The sequence below is a fragment of the Panthera leo genome, chromosome C1, assembly GCF_018350215.1.
Source record: "Panthera leo isolate Ple1 chromosome C1, P.leo_Ple1_pat1.1, whole genome shotgun sequence".
NCBI classification, from domain to species: Eukaryota; Metazoa; Chordata; class Mammalia; order Carnivora; family Felidae; genus Panthera; species Panthera leo.
Window position 1 is genome coordinate 211,074,762 of NC_056686.1, and position 12,810 is coordinate 211,087,571.

The following is a 12,810-nucleotide window of genomic DNA, read 5'->3' on the forward strand; positions in this document are numbered from 1 at the left end:
TATCTACATGAAAGGAAACGTTAATGATTACCTCTGGGCCATAAACACTCAAATCATTACAACTTACTGTTTATCAACAGACTGTGAATCTCACACAACTTGTACCAACAGATTTTACAAAGGACACACCCTGTATGTATGTGAGCTGTAAGGATGGAGACTTCTCACGTAAGAGGTTGTTCGGAATTAGAACTATACATGCTATCGCAATACTACGTAAACGAAAAAATTAGCCATTAATGAATGAGTATGGAGGACATTACCTTCTCTTCTGAAGTAAACACTAAAAATATCAGGTAACTTCTGCATTAAGATCTCTGCCATCTGAAGCGCTCCGACTACTATCTTCAGGTCTTGGCTTGACAGCATGGAAGCAATGTGACTAAAAAAAGAAAGCATTCATATATAAAACATCTGTCTGAATGTGAGAATTATTTTGGGCCATACTACTTTAACTTTGAGAGCAAAACATTTTCATTATGAAAACAGTCCACTACAACGAAAGTTTTTCTTAAATGCTCAACTTTTGCATTTGTTTTAGTCCTTCTCAAAGGTGTGTATGCACATAAAGAGACAAGGGGCTCCAGATACTACAAATAAACTGTTCTGTGCATATTTTTTCTGTGTTGTCACTTTTAAGGTTTCTGAAATTACTTGCAGAGACTTGAATTTCTAAAAAGTCTTCACTATTTTCATGAACACACCTTGAAACAGCATGATTTTTCAGGACATCCTTCAGAAGTTCAGCATCCGCAAAATAAATTATCCTAAGAATTGCTCTAAGGCACTTATGTCTGACCGCAGGTCCTGCCGAGGAACTATACACTTCATAAAGGACACCGAATAACGTCTTAATGAAAGCCTTAGCCAGTTCCGGATCCTCTTTCATAAGCTGTGCTCGAGCATCATCCTTCTTTAACTCGGAATATCCGCCTGTTGTAAAAAAAACGGACAATCCTGAAGTGACAGACCTCAGAAACACAAGGAAGTAAACAACATAAAGCACGCAAGCTGCCGTGATTATCTGAAATGTTATTTTAAAAATGTGGTCATGTAACAAGTCAACTTCTCTAATATGACTAGGGTCTACAAAGATGCCACGAGCAGCATTTAGACAAAATGTAGCCAGCTCGAAAGAACAAGCCACCAGCACACTGTACCTCTTATTTTAATGATATACATTTAACAAAACACTAAGGATGTTCAGTGTTAGCCACCTAAACCACTGGTAAGAAACAAACAGAGTTCAAGCAATGGACAGAGGGTATGTGACCAGAAGCTATGGAAACACAAGATGATCTGTTGCTTTCCTTAGGGGGAATAAAGCACAGGGGAAAGGAAACGGATGAAAAGTAAGCTCTAAATGAGGGGCTGGCAAAGTCTGGTCCAAACGCCCAGTGTGGCCCAGCACCTATTTTTATACATCAAATCTTACCAGAACATAACCACGTACGTTTGTTTACATATTGTATATGGCTGCTTTGGAGTCACAACAGCAGTGTTGAGTACAGGGACCGTGCTGTCCACAAGGCTGAAATATTTACTATCTGGCCCTTTCCAGAAAAAGTCTGCTGACCCCTGCATTCTAAACTAGAGCTGCAAAAGCAATAGATGGTATGTATCCCCAAGGACAAAGATAAATGTCAGAAACCTGAAAAAACAGTAAAATCATCTATTGGTCATTAGTTAAGAAGAGAACGCTCACGGGAAAGTATAATCTATAAGGTTGGAAAAACTAATCTGACGGGTGCAAGTGGATCTAAAGGTAAAAGAGGGAGAACAGGATCAGATAAAAAAACTCCATGGGCCAATTCTCGCTGGGATTCCAGAACGCAGCAAACCACACAGCAGAAAAATAATGCGGAGGATACCATTTCGGCAATCCTGGCTTATGCGTCAATTAAAACACGATAGAAACAACAAGAAATTAATTACTCCTACGCAGCAGTCTTCAGCTTAATAAAGACACTCAATGAAACGATCACCGCAAATATTATTCACATGACAGTATCGTACTACTATTAACTCAAAAGGTACTTACTAGTGTTAGTATTGGCTAAGGGGTTAGGTTTTCTCTGAATGGCACGTGCTGTTCCCGTGTCCTCATTGATTTGCTGCATAGAATTAAAATCAATAGTATAAACTCGTCCCAGAGTGGACAAGCTTATCTCATCCTCACCGACCTGATGGGCTGCCTGAGAGCAAAGAGAGAGAAACCTTGAATATAAACATGGAGAAATTTATTAACTTAAGACACAGTGGGGAACCTTCATAAATGCTAACTTACAGATTTATTTGATCAGGTTTCAGATGGTGAAGTCAAAGAATATGGAAAATTTAATAGTGTGGATGTGACAACACTCATTTATTCAATAAGTCATTTTTAATTAAACACAAATATACACCACAGGCCCTTTAAGGCCCCTCCCTGGAGTCATAAATAGATACAGATAAATTCCTGATGAAAAATCCAGTCATGGAGAATCAGTGACATGAAGATGACACCATTTGTATTAAGGAAGCTTTTAAGACATTGCTGATAGAAAAAACATCGTTATCCATAAAATCTTAGTATCTAATTTTTAGGTTAAAATGTTATTTACATCATGGATTCTTAGCAGCCCACCAAAATCTTCTTTAAACAATATGCTCCTATAAAATCACCCTTAGATCAAAAGGCTTTCCATTTAAATCATGCTCTAAGATTGAAAGGGACACAACTGGATCTGAGAGAGCAAGGCTCAGGCTGTGCATGCAGGCACTGTCCGAAAAGAAAATGACACGCTTTGACACTATGTGCTTGACATAAGACAGCCGAAAGAAGTGACAGAATATTCATTTTTGTAACAGTCCGATGTATGGAATTCCTAGGTTAAGTGGAAGACAGGCCTCCAGGGAAGTATAAGAGAGTAAGCAAACAGGGAAAACGCAATTAATAAGAAAATGCTAAAAGAAGGCGGTTTAGCACTGACCACGTTAGACCATGGCCTGCTGACACACTAAGAGAACACACAGTGGACCCATCACACGTAAAAGCTGACTCAAAACTTGGATGTTTTCAGAAGAACTTCTGATTTGGTAACAGTGGTTTCAAAGTTGGTTTTCAAAAATTTGTTGTTAAAAACTAACAGGTAGAAGACATCTTTAAAGAATGTCTCTTCAAGAGTGATGCTCTATAAAGGTTCAAACATCACAGGTCAAAATTGGGAAAGATAGTATGACTTAAAGGTATCTCACACACTGAAAGTATGCGTAAATGACGCATGGTACCCCAATTAATGCTGTGACCAACAGTCTTACACAGGGCGATTTTCCGGACCTGAAAATTTTTTGAAATATTCAATGCATACCTAACATGGAAGTAATGAAAAGAATAAAATCACACAAAAAATCTTCACAGGAAAACACTAAATATTTTTGGTGCGCCTCTCTCCTTTGTATTATTCCTTTTTCTATTATTTTGCTGAGCTCCCCAAAGAGCCACAAAATTTGATTATTACGTGGTCATTTATCATATCCCATTTTATGTCACTTAAAATTTATCCCAATGGATTACATATGAGGCTAGTATGTATCAAAACCTACTTAACCATTTCACCTAGACTTTGATATGTAAGTTGTTTCCATGTTTACGCTCTTTAGTAAGTGCTGAGAAACAGCGATTTGTATGCAAATCTTTGCTTATGGGAGGTTTTCTTCTGGGTAGGAGACAGAAGGGACTTTTAAACATTTGGCCTAACTCCTCCAATGTTTCCTTTCAGAGATGAGGAAACCATGGAACAAAGAACTTAAATTACTTGCTCCAAGTCAATCAGGTAGTTAGCAGCAGAAGCAGGACTAGAACATCATGTTTTCTGACCTGAACAGAAATGAGGACCTTGTTCTCAGGAGACAAAAGGAGAGAATCTTGAGTTAATTCAAAAGCGAGCACATTGAAGTACACACATCCACCTCCCCACTCCATCCCTACACCCACTCTCCACCAAAATAAACATCTTTAAACGGTACGATGAAACTACTACCTCAATGATCCGGCTGTCAATCCGGTTATAGGGATGCCAAAGGCCACGGTCGTCACGCCACTGCCATATCGCACCATCCGTGTTCTGCGCGTTTCCCTTCTTCAGCATGGTATCAACTGCAAAAATGCCTTCTTTTGGTAAACATGGCATAAGTTCGCTGAAAACAGAGGTGCAATTATTTTATTAAGTAGCTTCCTGAACTACTAAATGACAGACCTCTAAAGTGAAACACCCACCCATAAACCACGGTTACTACTGGCCCGATCCTTACCAAATCAGAGACGTCAGCTCGTACAGTTCTTGAGGGCTTCGTGGAACAAGATCAATCTGCTCCTGACAACTTCCATTAGAGGCACCGCACAGGAGGAAGTGAAGTGTTTCTGCAATATCTGTAAAACCAACAACAGAAACCAAAAGCTCATGAAAGTTAACATAATAGGTGATCATTCCCGGGGGGGGCAATCAGAATTATTTTCTTAAAGTCAACTATATGTGAAAAAAAATAAAATGAATTATTTTCTTACAAAACAACATACTACAGAAATTACAAGTCCAAATGAGTTATAATGAAAACTTAAAAAGAAATTTATGAAGATTTTAACAATTTCTTTCTAAAGACTTTAGTCTAGTGGTGCCTGGGTGGCTCAGTCAGTTAAGCGGCTAACTTCAGCTCAGTGGGGGTTCGAGCCCCATGCCGGGCTCCTTGCCCACAGCTCAGAGCCCGGAGCCTGCTTCAGAGTCTCTGTCTCCCTCTCTCTCTGACCCTCCCCGCCTTGTGCTCTGTCTGTCTTTCTCTCAAAAACAAACAAAAAGAAAAAGAAAAAAGACTTCAGTCTCAAGTCCAGCTGTACATTTAATCACTAATCCACCCCCAGAGACTTGGAGAATTTTTTAATTTTGTGTTGCATTGAGGAACACAGTGCTTTGTGCAAAGGCACATTCAATGCACATTTTAATCCCCAATTCAAGTATATTCGTGTATTTGTCTTATACTGAAAACCCGTGGTCAAACACAGTAAAACCATGTTACAAGCATCTGAGATGTTACCATACTGTGATCAGGAATAATTACTTACAAGACAAGCATGCCAACTTAATGCAAAGATCGTTAACATATCCTCTACCCTAAGTTTCCATTCTCAGAAGACATCAGTTTATAGAGTGATCTGCATGAAAACCAGTCTGATGTACGGACACTGTGACATGAGGAAGCCCCCATTATCCACACAGGTTTAGTCATTCAAATAACTAAAAGTAACAAAGCTAGGTCTTTGTTCGTTGTGGCTGTTTCCGCAAATACCGTACTATACGTGTGCAAAATGTAAACGTTTCATTGAAATGTTTTACGTCACGTAAGTTCATAAAAATGTTATCAAAGAAAGTATTCACTACTGATTTTGGCAGAGTGTGGATAGTTAAATTGCTGCCCCACAGAAATTTCACTGACAGTGATTAGAAATATTCTAAACTTCTTGGGGTGCCAGGGTGGCTCAGCAGGTTAAGCATCCAGCGCTTGATTTCAGCTCAGGTCATGATCTCACGGTTTGTGAATTTGAGCCCCCGCATCGGGGTCTGCGCTGACAGTGCAAAGCGTAGTTAGGATCCTCTCTCTCCCTGTCTCTCTGCCCCTCCTCTGCTTAAAGCTCTCTCTCAAGAATAAATATAAATTAAAAAAAATATTTTAAGTTTTTTGAAAAACTACAGTTTTGCCAACTTTCCTAAGAAATGTGAATTCATGGCAATGTTACATTATAAGGACTCCTTAATTTTTTGAGAGATTAGAGGGTGACAAAATTTTTCCTTTGTGTTACTGCTGAACGAAGAAAATAAAGGTCTAGTGGCGTCCACGTGATAAATGTGGCAAATTTCACAGAGTATGCAAAAGGTGAAAATCTTCATCATGAGAAAAAAAATTCAAAATGGGAAAGCAAACAAGTCAGTGAGCAACTTCCCAAACTGGTTTTAGGGAAATGCTGTGCACCACATGGTAACAAGAAATAATCTGCACTCAAACTTCAGGAAAGAGGGGAGATTCAAAGGGCTCCTAGGGATTTTAATAAGCAAAATGCACTGTGATGATTAAAGAAAAAGCTAAACCTTTCCTCAGCTTCTCACTTTGGTTATGACACGAGCTGTGCAGTTTTCTCTGGAATACCAGGTTTGGGAGTGATTCACTGCATTAAGAGGACTCTTTTCAATAGAACACCTCAACAACACTATTTTTCTGCAAAATCCGGGGCCAATGTGCTTACTCACAAGAAATGTGACTAAATATAAAACTGAATCCCCCCCCCCAAAATAGTATTATGTGACATATCTGAGGCAGTGACAACAAAGGCTATTTTGTCAGTGAATACCATCACCGCGGTGATGTCCTCAGAGATTAGAAGCACGAAATTCCCCACTATAATACGCACTCCATACAAATGTGACCACTACTCTCCTAGCAATAACCCTAACATACAGATGCTTTCTGAGGCCCATTGTCTTCTGACATTAACCTGGGGAATCGAAGGTTTCTGAGACAGAAGCAATAGCAATACAGCAGTGCAGGGAAACTATATTTATAGATAAAGCTGACAAAGGTTTAGAAAATACTAAAGCAGCAAAGATGAGAGATTCAACTGTGTAAAGAAGTTCCGAATTTTTGAGGGAGTAAAGCACTGTGAAATCAGATCAGGAAAAACTCTAATGGGGGCAGAAAGGACCACCTAGAAGCGGAAGACAAGCAGTTACTGGTAACCTAAAATTCAGAATTTTGATGAATGAAGCGTCACTACATCATTGATATTGTAGAGAAGGCAATGATCTTGCACCTTTAGCCCTTGAATCACCTAGGATAAAATTTTCATATACTACATACCCAAACAATTGTATGTAAGAAGCACTACTATGTTGTTCCCACACAAATTTATTATATAGTAAAACCTTGCTTTGCGAGCATAATTTGTTCCAGAAACATGCTTGTAATCCAAAGCACTTGAACATCAAAGTGAATTTCAAGAACCGTTGGCTTAGCTGTGATCACGTGATGTTCGGCGACAGGTACTAACTACTTGTACTGCAAGACGTCGCTCATTTATCAAGTTAAAATGTTAGAAATGTTTGCTCATCTTGCAGAACACTCGCAGAACAAGTTACTTGCAATCTAAGGATTTGCTGCGTCACATTAACATTTTTCTTCCTTTACTACCCAGTGTCTGAGCTATTAGCAAGCTCTTCTACTTGCTTATGTTGACTTTACTTAATAAACATTAAAAAAAAAAACAACAAAACAACCGCCTCTCTCGCCTACAGCAGGATAATAAAGTAGCACTTACTTTGCTTCATAAGTTGAACAGCTAAAGTCGGACAGTTGGAACACATCAGAGAAAACATGCGAACCACCATTATAAACATCCCAGAACTTAAAATTGGTGGGGTCACTACCAGTAGCTGTTGAACATTCGTAAGCAGATCTTTGGAGGCAACCTGCTGGAGTAAATTCTTCACAAACAGAAGGAAAAAAGATACTATTACGTTGTGATTCAGCAATTTAACCTTTTCACAAAAATACCACCAAAGACTACATGCTCACCTCCTCATGTTGGAAGTTGTCCACTAGACGTGCAAAACAAAGGCAAGTGCTTTCAACCGACTTTTTGTCCTATTTTTTTTAATAAAAGAAAAAAGTTTGTTAATAGAAAACTCTCTCATATTATTACCTAATTTTCTTCCTATCCCCAAATTCTTCAAGGCCAGCCCAATTAGATGGGCTCTGAAAACCCAATGAGCCTTTATAATAAGGTACAATCAGTAACACCATGATTTCAAAGCAAAGAGAATCACACTGAGAGAGCTTCTCTCCTCCGTTAAGGTCCCAAGAGATAAGAGAAAATCTATAGAAAGGAAGGAACAACTTTTGTGCTTCTGCTAACTTAATACCTAAACACAAATTATAATAAAGATACCACTCTAAAAAAGCATTCCCCATAGAAAGGTTTAAAACATATATACACTAACAAGTTGGAAACAGTTCAGTATACAAGCATGAACTAGAGGTTTACTGATGATGTGCGAAACCAGGTGTAGATGTGTTGTATTCACTATGAAAATAATCTAGAAAAACTAGTGCAGTGGCCTCATTCAGAAAACATATGAAATGTCCTTATTAGAATGGGAAGAATAACTTAACAGCTAAACAAGTGTTTTGATACTGCTATTTTTTCTTCCTATCGATAAAGTGGCTTCAGATATGAAAACCAGACGTGGTTGTATAAAAGAATAACTGTGGTGTTATAGAAGCCCTATGCCCTCACCATCAGTACTTCAGTCTAGACAGAGCGCTACAAATAACAGAGACCAACTATTAAACTTCTCTGATTCTCACACTTTATTTCCAAAGTTAGGTACTGAAATCACAGCCAACCCAAGAATATACTTCTATCCCTGATAAGCACAGGCCATCTCAGCCTAAGTTTTAACATTAAAGAAACGACGAATGGCCCGATTTGTGTCTTGATCATCTTAGAAGCAAAACATTTCAGAGTGACTCAATCATTATTTTATCTATCTTATATAAAGCCCTTATTTAGCATATTCTCTACCTAATTTTCCCAAAAAGATTTTAAACATATTTTGTAAAGGCGACTTAAAAGTCGCATTTCCAAAAATCATTTTAGCAACAACACTTTAAAAAAATTGATTTGCAGGGGTGCCTGGGTGGCTCAGTCGGTTGAGCGTCCGACTTCGGCTCAGGTCATGATCTCGTGGTCTGTGGGTTCGTGCCCCGCGTCGGGCTCTGTGCTGACAGCTCAGAGCCTGGAACCTGCTTCAGATTCTGTGTCTCGCCCTCTCTCTGCCCCTCCCCTGCTCATGCTCGCTCTCTCTCTCTCTCTCTCTCAAAAATAAATAAACATTAAAAAGAATTAAAAAAAAATTGATTTGCATTAAAAAATTTTTTTTTTTGATTTCCCCACAATGAAGCTTAACTCACAGTCCTCCACACCAGGCCCACCACTTCCATCTCCCAAATAATGGCTCCTGCTCTTCCCCAACCTCAGACAGCCACAGTCTGTATTTTTTTTCCAGTTCATTTCTATTTGGGACACAGTCTCTTCTCACCTCCGATCTGAGCCCATAACTTCCTAGTCTTTCCTGACTAACCCAACGCCTTACAGGCGAGATGATCGCTCCGAAAGGAAACTCTGATTTTATCACACAAGAAACACTCAATGTTTGCTGAAATAACCATTCCATCCCTTAAAGTCAAAATATGAAGACATCAAACATATGAAATGCTGGTCATTTGGGTAAGTCCACCAAATTGTACAACACAACCTAATGTGGTACGTGACCGGAAAGCACAGAGGAAAGAAACATGGATCAGAGTATTTCCAATTTATCTATCCAATTGGAAGAGTGAAAGCCCTAGATGAAAGTGGCATTTTAAAAGACATAGTAAAAACATGTTATGACACACAAAACAGATTCATGTTTTACCTGATGGGTTAGCCTTTGGGTGAGCAACGGGAGGGAATCTGCCACAAAATGAAATTCATCCGGCGTGATACTCTGGCAGCAATTGGCGGCGATTGCTAGTGCATTTCTTTGGGCATTTATGCTGAAGAACTCTAGATACAGCAAGCAGTCTGCCAAACCACCCTAAAACACAGGAAACCGTTCAAGTGAAGAAATGCCCTCTAACAGCAACTAAACAAACAAACAAACAAAACTACTAAGAAGTCTAACACATCACTTTGGAAACATCATGCGTACCTTACAGAGATTGCAATCTAGGAGCTAGGACAAATGTGGATCTAAGATCCCCCTTGAAACGAAATACAGTCCTTGGGTGGCAACACCTACCGCCTGTAGAATGGCTTTACTGTGTCTGCGTGATAACATCTCCAAGGCGGTCAAGGCCTGCTCTGCCACATCAATACACTGAATAACCTGCAGCTGGGAACATAAAAATAGGTAACTTAAGCCCATCATTCAAGCTCTTTTCTAGTCGCTTATCTTCTACACGAATAAACAGTTATTTTCTCTAATTTCCATCAATCTCTATACTGCCTCTGACATGAAACCCACCATAGAAAACCAGTGATTTATGAGCTTAAGCTAGAACATACAGTCACTATGGTTTCCTTCCGACTACCTTGCTCTGTTTTAGGACACAGAAAAATAGGTTTTCCATAGAGAGTAAGCTAAACCCAATGAAATGACTTGAAATCTTCAGATTTACAATAAATGGGTGGTTTTATGTAACAAATTTTAGAAGTTAGCTTTTACGCTTTATATCCTATTCCAAGGTTATCAGACAATGCAAATTTTATTATGCATTAAAAAAGAAAGAGGCCCTTAAAACAGACCAAAAACACAACCTACCACAGGCCACATGAAAAAATTTCCTTTCTCCACTGACTGACTTTATGACCTTGAACAAGGCACTTTGTCTGTCTCAGCCTTCTCAGCTGTAACATGAGGGTATAAATAGCTATCAACCTCATTGGGATATTTTCTAGAATGAGATTATTTTAATTAAGTGCTTGAAGTTCTTCTCTGAAAGATTTTATAGTAATGTGGTAAACTGCTTCCATTAAAAATTATAAAGCTGAAATGATTCTATGAAATGCTTTATTAGCATCAACTTTAAACTACTGGTCTGCTAAACATAAAATATTTTTCTGGAATCTTGGCTACAAAATATACTTTGACTAGAAAATAGACACTAAAAAAAATGTCCTTTAAGGTGGCCTTACAATGTGATGTACCACTTTAGAATTTAGAAGTCAAGAGTCCTCGACTGGATTCCCCTACACCTGCTACCGAACGAGCTGAGCAAAAGCAGGATTACCTTTTCTAAGAAGACGGGAATTGCATCTACGACAACAGCAGATGATCGAGGAAGTGCTTCCATCATGTATGTTAAGGCTCGACAAGCATGGTTCATCTGGAAAACAAGAAGGCACTTTTACTCAATGAGAACCCAAAATTTAAATTTGGGATATTCAAAATATACCACATACTTACAATATCGAAATTATGTTCCATCTGCAGTAATGTTATCTGTTAAAAAAGATAACAAAGTGTTAGAAGCTACCTATATTCTTAGAGGAAAGCCCTAGAAGAACGGTTTCTTCCTCTATGTCAACGGAAATGGAAAGTATCGTTCAAGACTTTTATCATGCAAAAATAACATCAAGATAAAACCTAGCACACACACACAAGAAATGATTTATATTAAGGACGGCATGACTCACAGACTATAGAGCTCACTTCGGAACTCTGCTAGATGATCATCCCCTTTCATGATCCAGGTCAAAAAGAAAGCTTTCTTGTCACCTATAACCAACTACTCTGGTTACCTCCAGCCCCCCTTCAGAATCCCAGGCATCAATAAATACTTAATACAAAAACAAACAGACTGGCAATGCACTGATGTTTGTGAACAGCTGTCAGTACAGAGTCAAGGCCAATGCTTCATCTCTTGTAAATAAGCTCCTCTACAAGTTGAACCAAACACCATTTAACTCAGCTGTAATATGCACAGTAGTATAGAATCTAAACACAAAATCGATCACATCAGAAACAAATTATGCACTAATTAAAACCCAAGTTAATGTAATTATTCTACAAATACAGGAGAGAATCTAAATATTTTATTTACTTTCTCTTGTGGAAACGTCCTTAAGCAAATTTCAGCCATGTTTTTCAAAGGTGGGAATACCCCTATACTTCTAGGGGTATATATGTAAATTGTCCATCCTCCTGAAGCAGCCAAAGCTACCAAAGAAATTTCCTATTTGTGGAAGCAATCTGTCACGGTCTTCTAGTTCTAAATGGAAAAATTTTAATGCGTAGAATTTAAGCTATAAAGTACCTTTCAATTAAATTATTTAATAATGGACGTGAGATATTCTAATACAATATTCATTTCATAGGAGTGCCTTCTCAGCTCTGAATTATGCTGGGTAAGGTATACACACATACTAAAGGACCTGATAACTTTTTGTTAAAACACACACACAAACACATACACACATGCCCCATTTTGGGGTTCAGTGGCACTCAAAACCATCCACAATCAGTCATCTAAAACACCCACTGTAAACTGAAAGGGGTTGTTAACGTTAACAAGAAAAGAAACAAGTTCTTCAATTCTTAAGGTAGAATGAACCTTACAGACCATGTTTGGGAAAAACTGCTACAGATTCCTCATCACCAAAAATGACTACAGTCACACAAGTGAATGGTGATGGATGGATATATAATCACAATATTCAATTATGATACAAGATAAATCTGGCCAATTCATTAACAGCAGTCAGTATTAATAGCAAGAGCTGACTTGTGCGGGCCTACTGAGCACTCAAATCTAATCAACAACTAAGAAATTAAGTAAATTACATTATGTGCCAACATCTGTGCCTAGATTTAATAGCCTCTTTATCCGACTAATAAAAACTGCATTTTAGGTAACATAAGATAAACCTAGCTCTTTGGTTATTTTGTAACGAGTGGGGAAATGAGTGGGGTGAGTGTGAATATTAACAGAGGCAAAATGTAAAGACAGAAAAATGAATACTGCTTTCATTACACATTCAGAAATCAACATTCCAGCCTTCAACAGAATGGCACTGGTAATATTTAAATGCTAGTGCCCATTACCCAGAGGTCTGCGTGGCAGAAGGTAAAGAAACCGGCCCATCCTTTATCACCCCTGCCAGAGCGGAGCCACCCAACAACAACAGACAAAACAAAGACCATGTCACCCTGTGTTTCAATGAGCTCATTCAACTGCCCC

The 12,810-nt window shown here is 38.6% G+C and overlaps 1 protein-coding gene across 20 annotated transcripts in view; it reads right to left on the reverse strand.

Annotated features, from left to right (window-relative positions):
* Positions 1-12,810, reverse strand: part of TRIP12 (thyroid hormone receptor interactor 12) — a 139,218-nt gene that overhangs the window by 34,585 nt on the left and 91,823 nt on the right. For 11 of the 20 annotated variants that reach the window (XM_042950405.1, XM_042950403.1, XM_042950414.1 and 8 more), the window contains 11 exons: positions 11,037-11,072; positions 10,861-10,956; positions 9,870-9,962; positions 9,504-9,665; positions 7,600-7,668; positions 7,343-7,508; positions 4,294-4,411; positions 4,020-4,179; positions 2,042-2,195; positions 705-933; positions 264-382 (listed from right to left, as the gene is read on the reverse strand). In XM_042950405.1, coding sequence (XP_042806339.1) covers positions 264-382; positions 705-933; positions 2,042-2,195; positions 4,020-4,179; positions 4,294-4,411; positions 7,343-7,508; positions 7,600-7,668; positions 9,504-9,665; positions 9,870-9,962; positions 10,861-10,956; positions 11,037-11,072 — 1,402 coding nt within the window. The remainder of the gene's footprint in view (positions 1-263; positions 383-704; positions 934-2,041; positions 2,196-4,019; positions 4,180-4,293; positions 4,412-7,342; positions 7,509-7,599; positions 7,669-9,503; positions 9,666-9,869; positions 9,963-10,860; positions 10,957-11,036; positions 11,073-12,810) is intronic. The other 9 variants (XM_042950416.1, XM_042950415.1, XM_042950413.1 and 6 more) reach the window with 3 other exon arrangements.